This window comes from Cryptomeria japonica, chromosome 5 (assembly GCF_030272615.1).
Source record: "Cryptomeria japonica chromosome 5, Sugi_1.0, whole genome shotgun sequence".
NCBI classification, from domain to species: Eukaryota; Viridiplantae; Streptophyta; class Pinopsida; order Cupressales; family Cupressaceae; genus Cryptomeria; species Cryptomeria japonica.
In genome coordinates this window covers 175,376,508-175,389,971 of record NC_081409.1, presented here as the reverse complement: position 1 = coordinate 175,389,971, position 13,464 = coordinate 175,376,508, and the positions used below count along the sequence as shown (strand labels likewise).

Genomic DNA, 13,464 nt, shown 5'->3' with positions numbered 1-13,464 from the left:
CATTTCATATTAACAATTTTAACAATATTAAATTTCATATTAATAATTGTAACAATATTAAAAAGTAAACTAGTTTCATAATCAAGTAATAATGACCTTGATTATTGTTCATCCATATGATTTAAGGAGCAATTTGTATGTATACAAATTCTAACTACCCCTAATGAAATTGTATAATACCTATCAGCATAACAAAAAAATTAATAATATCACTTTTTTATTATATTAAAACATAAACTATTAATAATATTCAATTCTATTTCTAACATAAATAGATTTATATTTTTTTTTACTTTAGAACCAACATAAAAGCTGTAACTTGAAAATAATAATTTTTATTGTGTTAATAATGACATGATTCATCTTGGGGGCCTTTTCTCATATAGCCTCCCACAATTGTAAATACTCTAGTGCAACATAATCTGTCATTTCCAATGATTGATGGAAAGATTTTTCCTAGTTCTTTGATGTCCAAGAAAATCAACACTGCGTGTTAGTTTTGCATGTCATTCTGTACAATTTTGCAAGAACACCCACAAGAGGAGAATGTATGTATGTTGTAGGTTCAAGCATGCTAGATTTGGTCCTGAGGTCTACAAAACGATCATATTTATCTGGGCCCCCCACTATTGCCCCAATTAGTGTGTTTGGATTGGAAGAATCTTTGTGAAACCAGTTCATAAAACCTTCAATGCATTTGATCTTCCTTGGTTGTTGATGAATGGAAACTACAGATGCTCCTCTGTGATGTGGTTGCCTTGGATATTTGGAACCGTATCCTACCATATATGAAATGCCCAGAGGATTCCTTCCTAATAAATAATCAATCTGCAAAGGATATGATTAGAATTCGTTATATTGTATGCTCCAAAATACAAAAACAGATAATGTAGTGTGCTTACTTGTAGCTTTGCGAAGCCCATAACGTCGTTGGGTTTAAAGAGAGTGTTGCCGCATGACAATGTTCGCTTCTTATCTGATAGTAAATCGCTGTATCTTGCCATCAAAAAAGCAGCACTGGTAACATATTGAGTGTTGGCGCCATCTCTAACATACAACAAACCTCCTGTAACAAAAGAATTGTATTACAGATATCACTAAGAGAATTTTGAGGGCTATGATTAGAAAAGGAGTAGTAACAGAGGATTTATATGGTTGTGACTAGAAAAAGGAATGATTGTTAGTGGTACTGGTGAAGAGATAGAGAGTTCACCTGGGGTGGTTTTAACAGAACGAATGGGACTGCCTGGAAGAAGTGAACAAACAAAGCGTTCTGCATTACTTCTATAGGCTGAGAATTGAGCTTCCCCTAGGAAATATAACTGGTTGGTGAAGTGCATAAGTTAGCTTTAAGCTAGAGTATGTTTATATTACATTTTATTTAAAAAATTGCACCAATCAGTCTACGCTTACGTCTGTTAGAAGCACTTGAATTCCAGCATATTTGAGGTCCCAGTTGAATTCATTAACATATGCGTTTACATCGTCTTGCTGGATAATATAGTTGGAATAATATGAGGATTTGGTAGCTCTGTATAGCCAAGATGCAGCCCATAGAAGCTCGTCCTGAGATCATATTTCCAAGTGCATATGTTAAAAGAAAACCAAATTCTGGTTACAAGTGCATATGTTAAGAGAAAACCAAAGTCTTCTTACATTGTAGCCTGAAACAGAGCAATAAAATGGACACTCTCCTCCGTAGGTGCCCTTGTATCGATCGGCAAAACTGAAGAGCTGAAGGGAAACATGAATGGCCGGTTAGAAAGAAGATGGATGTATAAGATTTTTCTCAAAATGGATGGATGAAACTTGTTGATTTTGCTGTGTTAGTTAACAGCTATGTTTTCTGTTTTACTTGAGCACCCAAACATACCGATTGAGAACGTTGGAGGAGAAGGTGTGAGTAACGAGGGTTTGTGAATCTGAAAACAATGGAAGAGGCAGCCAAGGCTGCGGCCGTTTCTGCTGCAATTTCTGATCCAGGGGTGTCTTTATCACTCTTGTGAAGAGATCGAGGAGTGTCCATATCTTCTGGACGCTCCCAACAATTATGGTCTGCCTGGGGATCACCCACCTATTTCATGCATCAAGATCAACCTCGTTAGTTTTTCATAATCTTGAAGAATGAATGCTGAATATTTTAGATTAGATTTTGTTTACCTGAACCCATAATTGATTTGGAGTTGCACTAGCCTTGAGAAAGTAGTCAGTTCCCCATCTAATAGCGTCCCTTGCATTCTGAATCTCTCCTGCAGCTTTCAACTCTTTCCCATTATCCAGTGTGCCCCAAGCGAGTGTGGTGATAGTGAATGCCATGGGAAGCCCATATTTCACGTTATCGCCTGCATCGTAGTAACCCCCAGCTAAATCAACCTGCAGTTGAGTTGCACATAAAATTTTGTATGGAGAAAATTTGGAATGATAGTATGATCCACTTCTATTTTTATTTCTAAATAAATTGAATAGGGATTTATTTCTGCTTCTACTTACGTTTTGCAACTTCCCATCTGTGAGGCCAGAATCTCCTCTCCACTTTACTCGCTGAGATTGTGGGAGTTTACCGGATCGTTGGGCCTCTAGAAAGAGGATAGACTTAGATAGAGCATCTCTGTAATCGAATTCTCCACGAACCACCTGCCACTCACCACAAAACAGCAACAACACCACTGCCAAAAGCGCTTCCATTGCCTTGGCCATATGGATTCTCTTCTTTCTTTGATATGCAATTTAGAATTGTGCGCTAAATTTATAGACTTGTTAGTCGTGGGATAAAGCTAGTATTTATCACGAGGACTGTGTATGAGTTTCTGTTGCTGAGTAATGCATGGGAACTGCAAGATTTAGAGCATGGGACACCACAAAATAAACGATAAATACTCAGCACCTCAAACAGTTAATACGAGAAATCAGGTTGATGCCTTATATCATTTGTCTTTTTTTCGATTGTTGTTCACAAGAATTATACGTTTCACAAGATATATACGTTTTACCTTCAATTTTGATTTGTTCTTGTTCACAAGAATTATAAGTTTTAGCATTTGTTTTGATTTGTATTATATTCCGTCTGCACCGCAATGCTACCGTTAGTAATTATCGTTGTTCGTTGACGAATAGTAAGGGAGAAAACGATTCTAATTACAGGCTAAGGCAGGTGAAAGTTTGTAGTTTGATTTAAGATATAATACTATTGTTAAAATTCGGTTTTATGATTAATGCTTTAATATAATATACATACGTGTAGTAAGTAATTATTGTATTATATATTTGTATCAAGTATTGGAAAAATATTTTTGGTTTACATGATGTTATACTATACTTTAAAAAATATAATCTGAATTTAATTGTTTATTGTAAGGTATTTGTCAATAGTATAGTCATTATCATTCAATATTTTCAATAGGAGTTGCATAAGAGAAAAGAGAAATGAAAGTTGCAATAAGCTGGTCTTTAGCCTCATCATAGTTCTCACCACTCTAGCTCAAAAAAAGAAAAGCCATTTAGAGGACACTCCCTACTTGTATCCTCCTTTGCTTGCAGTGGCTGGTTCAAGCCTCTTCCATAGTGAAAAGTCATTTGAAGTAAAACAAGAGTTTCTCAATAAGGAGTGGTAGGCCATATAAGACCTACTATTGTTAAATGAATCTTAGTTTCTCTAGTGCTCGCATGCTGGTTTCCTCAATCTTCTATGGTTTCTAGTTGTTTTTTATTAGATTAAGTAAGGAATGACCCCAAACCATTAGACATCCAAATAAAATGGCATGGGAGAGAGATGCGTCTTTCATCTTTAGAGGAAATTTTCCTTTTGGATCTACTAGGATGAGGAGGCTTCTGGTCATGATCATTAGGAGAATTATACGGTGCAGTGGGGTTGAGAGTGGGGTTTTATCCAAGCAGTAATTGTAAATGGTATAAATGAAGCCCTTATATAAGGGTGGGTAAAAATCTTTAAAAGAACACTTTACTAGGGAAGAAAATAAAAATAATGGATAACTAACAAGCTTATTATGTCCTAAGTGATTAAGAGTGGGGAAATTGTACCTGTGGATTGTTACAAGTTGTCCCTCCAATACGAAGTACTTTATCATATGGTAGGTAATGGATCCTCACAATAATGAAATGTTTTCTTTGCTAAATCGATTCTAGTGTCTCTTTAGACCCTCACCATCCTCTAGAAACATTGAAATGCACTCCTCATAAGAATTTGTTTACTTATTCGAGAGACTTTTTTTCCATCACACTTCAACGCAATCACTCAGACAATAATCTCTTCTGAAACCTCTAAATTGATACCACCCACCATAAATCTCCCACTTTTCATGCTATTCATAAACTAGGACAAGAGGTCATCATCACTACCTTTCATAATTATGAAGAATACAGTGATTCCTCTCCTATCATAGATGTCTCACACTTGTGTATTCTTTTTTAATAACACATACAAGGTGCATTGAACAAGAAAATGTTGCCCCCCACCCACTCCCCCCCTCCCCATGTGATTGTAACTTTCTCACACCCAAGAATAGAGCTACATGCCATTGGTCTTAATTATGGCGAACATTCCAGGAACCCTATTGTGCAACCACAGTTTGGAGAGTTGATACAAGTCCTCCTTTTAAGTAGCTTACCTCATGTTGGATGGAGAAGTGTTCCTGCCACTTGGGACCAAGGTATCAAGTTGTCCTCGTTAGATGCTCCACACTCTTGGGCTTAGTTATGGTGACTGTTCCAGGTGTCTTATCATGCTTCTTCTCCAACCCCTATTATGGTTGATTATGGGAAATGGAGTTCTATATTCTATATTTGTAGGGTTAGTACCAAAGTTTACATTGGAAAGGAAATTTATAATTAATATTCTATATTTCTTATTTTTAATTGAACATTTGATCTTAGGGAAAGATTTAGGATCATCCCAAAAGGGAACATTACACGTTGACACTAACTGGGAATAAAAAATGAAGTAAATTTAGAAGACAATTATTTAGAATTAGACTGATATGAATGGTCTAAATACGAAACTTATTTCTAGTTTATAATACCTGTATTATTTCTATTTCTCCATTGGGTTGGAGATAAGCTAATTTTCAAAATAGATGATAAAAGGTTTTCCCATTGAGATAACCCACTTCTTGAAAGAAATTTAGATACATATCTTGGTTCAAGTTTCACAGATTGTGATGATATCAAAGGATCATAGTGAAAGTTGAATAGTGAAATGGTTCTTCCTAAAAAAGCCTCTAAGAAAGTTAGAAGTAGTAGTAACAAATTAATTAGTAGTTGAGTATCACTCAAAAAGATTTGCAGGACAATATGAATCATCAAGAAAAATCAATTGAAAACAAAAAAGTGTAATGTTCCCAATTTTTACATGACATTTATAATTAAATTTACGTTTATTAAGTGGTAAAAATTATTAAAAATATTTAAATGACGATTTAATGTAATTATTTTAATTAAATTATATATATATATATATATATCACTTTATTATAATAAAGTTCTCCAAAATATAGTTAACATTTTAATCAGCTAAGTCGACCTAAAGTTCTAGATGCTTCTTGGAGTTCTTTATAGGGAGACTGGATGGAAGAAGAAAGGCATGATTGATTTGATGAATTTGTCTAATGCTCTACATTATCTCATCAGTGAGGACAAAAATCTTCGATCATAAGGATGGTTGGATGGAAACTTGGATCTTCCAATGGATTAGTAGATTTCATTGCCGATAAAGGATGTTGGCTAAATTTGGGGGAAATTTTGTTAAGTTATGAAGAAATCCTCATGGATGAAGAATTGACACCCTTAGCCATGTCACAACCATTTAATTAGCCTTATTTTGTTTGTTTATTTTGTTCTGATTATTTCAGGTGAACTGACGCATGCATCATATTTAACGGACATAAGACACAACACATTCAGATGAAGCATGGTAGTGAAGATTTAAAAGTCTGTCATTCTTCTCACATCATAGGAAAAGTGTTCTGCAACGTGACTGAGGTGGCATCTTTCCAACATTTGTACAAGATTACCAAGTAGTGTGGGAAATATATATTGGTAACACCATTTAAGGCCGATTATAATTCCTTCTTTCTGATTTGAGTGTCAAGTTGCTATTCCTTAGGAAATCATGGTACATTCCTACCGCATCTCATAAAAATGGAAATGATTTTTCAATGTGCAATAGGTTTCGATCAGATACTGGCAAGGTTAAGAAAGTAAGAAAATAATTACTTCAATCTACTTCAAATCCCTCACTTGTATGATTACATTTCTATTTTGAGCTTACTGTTTTCGTAACTACAGATTTGGGTGGCATTTGAGGAGATGGATTTAGGAGGGAAAAATGAACATTTTGTTTCGTCATTTTTTTCTCTTTGTTCTCTTTGTCTACTACTGGTTGAAATAATAGAGTATAAGCATTTGAAATAATGCATTTGAATTACATTTACTGACTGTGAGTTTCCAACACATGTGTCCTACACAATGAAGCATATGAAGTACATCTTCAAGTGGGATCGTGCGACAATCTAGAGGGTGATCATTATTATAGTGGGCGAAGAGGTTCTTAATCTAAAGGTTCCTTAACTTTTTTTCCTTCTCACATTGTTTTTGTATTCCTATCTAATGTATTTGATTTTCTTCAGAATTATGGATCTTTGTTCCATTTGTGTTCTATATGTCATGGTCGGGTTCATATCTACTGATCATGATAATTAAAGGGTTGTGAAAAAGCATGACTTGTTTAATGGTAAGGGATGGATAGATGAATTTTCCCTAAGAAATGTTTGAAGAGGAAGCCCCATTATGTTAGTGTATATAATACTATGGAAATAGGTCTTGAATCAAACAACTGTAAGATCTTTGGTGATGTACTAGGTTTGTTCTTTAAGCAGATTTCTTTTTCAGAGGCATCACAAATTTCAGAACTCTTTTATTCACTGCATCACCTAGTTCTACATCAACTGCGTCAACATACGATTGAGAATATCTCAATCTGGCTACACTTTTAAAATATTCTTTTAATTATGAGGAATTCTACATGCTCATTTACACCCTTCTCAATAAAATGTATTATTTTTTATATAAATTCAAGAGGGATCTCTTAATAGGGCAAAAATATATTCAAGAAAATGTATGATGACTGACTTCTTTGAGCCCTTATCACACATGGTTTGAATTAAATTTTATCACACAAGATCCCTCCAAGGATCAAAAACCTCTAGGCTTCCTCATAGTCGGATCTAGGGCCATCTCTGTTAGTGTTTTCCATAATTCAATTCAAATCCGCTTCCTCCTTGGTCTGCAACACCACCTGTATTTCTCCATCTTCCAGGTTATCAGTTCATTGTTCCTCCTGATTGGTGTTTTTCCGTTCTCTCTCGTATTTTCCTGTTTGATCCTCTTTCCCTTCTTCAACCATCTGGTTTTTGGGTTTTTCCATGTTAGTTTTCCCATGTTGCTCAAAGGTATCAGAGATGCTAACACTTTGGGGTTCTTCTGCCGTTTTTTCTTTTTCAGCAATCTTCGGTTGCTTAGAAGGTTTTTTGGCTCTCCATTGCGTTGTCTTATCTTTCTTCTCTTTCTATTTGACGACCTGTAGAGGGCATTTTCTAGAATTATGCCTCGATTTTTTGCAGAGAAAACATGCAAAAGGGACACTTTCATATTCTATAGGTTGGATCCACTTCCCCAATCTGGAGTTAATCTCGATAGATAATGGCATATTCGTGCCTTGCATTACTCCCATACAAATCCTTGCAAAGGTAACTATTCTTCTAGCTATTGTGATAGGATCCATAGATAAGAGTTCCTAAATGGAACTAGCGATTCCTTTAAAACATCTTCAACCCATAACTCTAGAGGAAGGCTCGACAATCTGACCCAAACAGGAGCTTGTACAAAAAATAACTCATTTAGGTCCATCTAAGGCGACCATTTTGTGCAAGCATAGATTTTCCAATCAAGCAAGGACCATCACAAAGCACCCTCAACATGTCTTCTTCACATGAAAATCGCATCAATAACGCACCTTTGGATATAGCCGTTATCTCCACTTGACCTTTATGCGTCCATTTATGTTTCACAAATGTCCCAACAACATCAATATTCAGCGTCGGGCACAAAATTTTTCCAACCCGAGTCATTGCCATAAGGCTAATGTTATGCTCAATTACTGGGTCTAGAACTGCAATAGAAGATCTACCCTTTTCTGGTTATGAGATATTATGAACTGGGACAAGCGAGGACTTTCCACTCGGTTTGACACCGAATAGAGACGTCTACGACCGATCGTTGTCCCTACAAATAGGTCCCTTCCTTGGGCTGTGTCTAGCACATGATGCTCCATCCCCCCCATCAGGATCGAGAGGCTTGTCACCAGCTTTTGGGTTCCCATCCACTAGGTCCTTTCCATTTGGCTCAGAGGAATCAGGCAGTCCTGAGATCCATCCTTTCCGCCCTCCCCCTGGTTTGCTTGTCCATTGTAGGGTTTCCCGCCTAGTCCCAATTTCAAATTCAAAGTCTCTCCCTTCTCCCGGTCCTGCATCGCTCTCTAATTTTTACTTTGATACAAATTGTTGAACACACCATGGGGGATTAATTGAAAGAGAACCGTGCACTAGTTTGTTGTTTCTAAGAGTGATCTCACTATATATCACAATTTATATTTCAATTGTGTGAGATATTTTTCACATCAACATTTTAGATTATACTCCATCATCCATCATCAAGATGGAGGAGTTTATAAAGATAAGGAAACCACATCTACCTTCCAATGTTTAATTTCATAGCTTACTAGATAGTAGAAAAGAAGGTCGAAATAGGTTCAAACATCATAAAAAGTAGTTTAGTCCAATAACTTGTTGAAATATGTGCAAACACCTCTAAATTAGTTTTTCCCAATAACATGTTATTGCGATAAACTAATTTTAGAGGTGTTTGCACCTATTTTAACCTTGTTATGAGGTATCTAGTAAGCTGTGAAATTAAACATTGGAAGGTAGATGTGTGTTCCTTCTATCTTGTATGAAGTCTTATTTGGAGCTACGATATATCATAGATGAAGCATTTGGGGTTAAATTGTATTGAGGTTCCAATTCATATAGCTGTCATGGTTTGTTTAGGAAGAGGACACGAAAACCATCATGCAAGTAATTGGAGATGGTAGTTGTGCTACAAGCCCTTTTATTCTTATGCAGCCCATATGTATTGTTTAGATTACTTTCCTATACGTGTTGTAAAGACCAGAAGGATTTTGTTTTTGCATACTATAAGCTTCTTTTCATTCTTGGTAATTGTATGTTCTACTTGTTTTTTGCATGCTTCATTTATCCCATTTGACTATAGAGAATATTTTAAAAATTGTTTGTGCTAATCGAGGAAATGAATATGATAAAGTACTAAGTCAAGCCTGGTTCGAGGGTATTGTAATAATTGAACTTGAATAATGTTCCATCCTAGAGAAGATTCATGCATAAAAAGTTTAATTGCATATCATCTTCTTCTTGATGACAACTTGCATGAATTGTATCTAGATTATTTAGTTTTTCTTGAGCACATCATACTTATAACATCACACATTTTAGTACATTTGAGATAACATCTCATATTTAGAGCATTTGGTTAATGATCTTGAATATGTCATTTCATTTGCATCATGTCACATGTTAGTTTGAGGGTCATTCATTATGGTTAGTGTGCTTGAATCTTTGTGGTACTTGTTACTATATATCAGTTTTAGTCATAACTCAAGATCAACATCAAGGTAGGCATGAATATTCAAGACTTCTTCATTAACATATTATGGAGTTAATCTGTTTCCATCCTCTTTCCACATCAATGGGAAGTCTTTCCCACTAGGTGTTTTCTCTTTAACAACTTTGTTAGGGTTTCTTTGTACTTTTCAAGACCCTAATCTCTTTGTATCCACCTAGTTGTGCATGGAGCGTGTTAGTGTAGATATTTTTTCTAGATAACCTTACTTGTGAATACTATGTACTTTTTATATGATTTGTTCCTGTGTGCTATCTTGTATGGTCATCACATGTCTCTATCCTAGATAGAAAACTTTCTATTCTAGATGACAAAAAATATTTCAATTTAAATTTATATCTTATTAAGTTAAATATTTCATTGAGTTAATGCATTAAGCTATTTATTTAAATATTTTTTGTCTCTCACTATTGTCTCAGTTTGACTATACATGTGCTTGACTTATGTGGCTTTCTAATATTAGAGATATATTCAAAGGTTCAAGCCAATCCAAAAAAAAAATCAATTTTTAATATGCATTGCCAAGTGTAAGCTGGTCAATGACGAGTGCAATATTATAAATGAAAAATGAATTAGGGAAAATGACATTGAGAGGGAAAAGGTGGTTTATATAGGGTGGTCAACAGTGGCTAATGTAGGAAATTTCAGTCATTGAAATAATGGATTTGTTATGTAGGGAAAGACCTAAAAAAATAAAAAATCAATAGGGTGTTAAGGAGTAAATAACGTAAGGGTAAGAGTGAAATGAGTTGAATTTAAGGCAGTGAAATCACATGGAAATGATTGTGGACTCATTATCTGTTGCCCACAATAGTTGAATCTTTGATGAATTATTACTTGACACAATTACTAATTCCTTGCGGGAAACAATCTTGTCGTGCATTTTCCATTTTTATAGAATAATATGCTTAGATTGGAATGATCACAGAGAGGTCGATCTAAATATTTGTGTTCTCCCTAACAAAAATACAAGGACTCTAGTTCTATGTTTCTACCCTTAGCTCAAGCTACCTCTCTAGAGTCTCGCTTTTGATAAAGGAGCCTTTACATCTATATTGATACACAACACTAAAAAAATGTTTTGAAGCCTTATTAGATATATAGTGTTTTTTAGAATCCCAAATTTATAAAATAGCCCACATTAGACATATGGTTAAATTATAAAGTTGAGGTTGTGTGTCCTCCTTATATTTATTTGGAGAACATTCCTCTTTCTCTCACTTTTCCTACCCTTCATTAGAACTGGAAATCAACCCTACCTTTTATCTCTTAGGGATATTAAGGTCACCTTTCTTTTTGAGCCTCTTGATTTTAAGATCTATGATGATTGTATCTAAGATATGTCTTGGAAACTTGACTCTAGGATTATTATCTTGGAAATTATGGAAAAGCATCCTTTTGTGAAAGAGTTTTTAGGTCAATCCAAATGAAATTGGTTAAACATTGAGTCTCCAAAGGTTGACCTACTTTATTGTGCCCTCTTTTTGGTCATCTTCCACTATTTTGTTGCTATCATGAGAATCACTAATTTCTATTAGGACTCTATTTGATTGTCCCTAAAATTCTGAACAAGTGTTCGGATTGTGTTGGAAATAGAGATTTGTCAACTTAGTGTCTTGATTTATAACTTGCAATCAAATTTGTTATCAAAAGATACACATATAGTCCAACAAGTTATAAAGACAATTCTAATCATAATCCTAATAATTATAAATACATGTGAGTTTTCTTTGAGGATTTACCCAATGACTCATCCATGCTATGAAGCCCACGAGAGATCATATAAGGTTCCTTGAGCCTATCCTTTAAGTTCAAGGACTTGAAAGTACATTTGTCATTTGACCTCCTAGCTTAACTTGAATGGACCATTTGTCTACTTTCTTTCCTTATATGCCCACATCTCGCCTCCATAATGGGATGACAAATTTGATGAAACTTTAAAGAAATTAATTATTTGTTTTATTATACAGTGATTATATACATACATATATGTATATATATGTATATATGTATATGTATATATATATATATATTTATATATATATATATATATATATATTTATATATATATATATATATATATATATTTATTTATATATATATATATATATATATTTATATATATATATATGTATAGATATATGTATGTATGTACATGCATGCACGCACGTACACACAAACACACACACAGATATATGTATGTATGTATGTATGTATATATTAGTAACACCATTTAAGGTCGATTATAATTCCTTTTTTCTGATTTGAATGTCAAGTGGCTTTTCCTTAGGAAATCATGGTACTTTTCTAGCGCATGTCATGAAAATGGAAATGATTTTTTGATGTGCAATAGGTTTTGATTAGACACTGGAAAGGTTAAGAAAGTAAGAAAATAATTACTTCAATCTACTTCAAATACCTCACTTGTATGATTACATTTCTATTTTGAGCTTACTGTTTCCGTAGATTTGGGTGGCATTTGAGGAGATGGATTTAGGAGGGAAAAATGAACATTTTGTTTCATCATTTTTTTCTCTTTGTTCTCTCTGTCTACTAGTGGTTGAAATAATAGAGTATAATCCTTTGAACTGATGCATTTGAGTTACATTTACTAACTGTGAGTTTCCAACATATGTGTCCTACACAACGAAGCATATGAAGTACATCTTCAAGTGGGATTGTGCGACAATCTAGTGGGCAATCATTATTATAGTGGGCGAAGAGGTTCTTAACCTGAAGGCTCCTCAATTTTTTTTTCCTTCTTAAGTTGTTTTTGTATTCCTATCTAATGCATTTGATTTGCTTCAAAATTATGGATCTCTGTTCCATTTGTGTTCTATATGTTAGGTACGGGTTCATATCTACTGATCATGATATTTAAAGGGTTGTGAAAAAGCATGACTTGTTTAAAGGTAAGGGATGGATAGATGTATTTTCCCTAAATTTTTCTTTTGAAGAAGCCCCATTATGTTAGTCTATATAATACTATGAAAATAGGTCTTGAATCAAACAACTGTAAGATCTTTGACAATGAACCAAGTTTGTTCTTTGAGCAGATTCCTTCTTCAGAGGCATCCCAAATTTCAGAACTCTTTTATTCATGGCATCACTTGGTTCTACATCAATTTGATCAACATAGGATCGAGAATATCTCAATTTGGCTACACTTTTAAAATATTCTTTTAATTATGAGGAATTATACATGCTCATTTAGACCCTTCTTAATAAAGTGTATTATTTTTAAGAGGGATCTCTTAATAGGGCAAAAATATATTCAAGAAAATGCATGATGGCTAACTTCTTTGAGCCCTTATCACACATGGTTGGAATTAAATTTTATATGGTGCATGGTTTCAGCATACTAGTCATTATGGTCTTTCAGAGCGTTGTTTTAGATTTAATAAATGGGGCTCAAAATTATGGGCTGCAATACAAAATATGTATCAAATCTTTATATTGGTAACCTCCAGAAAGGGATTTACAAAAATGGTAGCTCTAATCCTGACTTATTTTGACAAAACAATTGGATTTTATTAAATTATTCCTTGCAAAATTCCTTTATTACTATGGTTGTTGGGGTTATTTCTATGAATATAGTTCTCTCTTGTGCTGTAGAATTGTGTTGTTTGGTGACTTTCCAGTGCAATCATCAAACCTCTAAAAGTAAGGAAATTTCTCAATAGGAAAAATTCCATC

At 34.3% G+C, this 13,464-nt stretch overlaps 1 protein-coding gene across 1 annotated transcript; it reads right to left on the bottom strand.

The window, feature by feature from the left end:
- Window positions 1–480: 480 nt before the first annotated feature.
- On the bottom strand, window positions 481–2,697 carry LOC131875785 (endoglucanase 16-like). Its single transcript, XM_059220460.1, has 8 exons — window positions 2,491–2,697; window positions 2,161–2,373; window positions 1,874–2,074; window positions 1,657–1,734; window positions 1,414–1,566; window positions 1,214–1,322; window positions 903–1,066; window positions 481–828 (listed from the first exon to the last, which is right to left on the bottom strand). The coding sequence occupies exons 1-8, from the start codon at window positions 2,695–2,697 to the stop codon at window positions 481–483; spliced, it is 1,473 nt and encodes a 490-aa protein (XP_059076443.1).
- Between the last annotated feature and the right edge of the window lie 10,767 nt (window positions 2,698–13,464).

Bases quoted from the DNA above. Each gene is read 5' to 3' on its own strand.
- LOC131875785 (XM_059220460.1), bottom strand. From the start codon at position 2,697: ATGGCCAAGGCAATGGAAGCGCTTTTGGCAGTGGTGTTGTTGCTGTTT. The intron at 1,067-1,213 runs GTGAACTCTCTA...CTTTTGTTACAG, and splicing joins TTCTGTTAAAACCACCCCAG to GAGGTTTGTTGTATGTTAGA. The intron at 829-902 runs GTAAGCACACTA...TATCCTTTGCAG, and splicing joins TGGGCTTCGCAAAGCTACAA to ATTGATTATTTATTAGGAAG.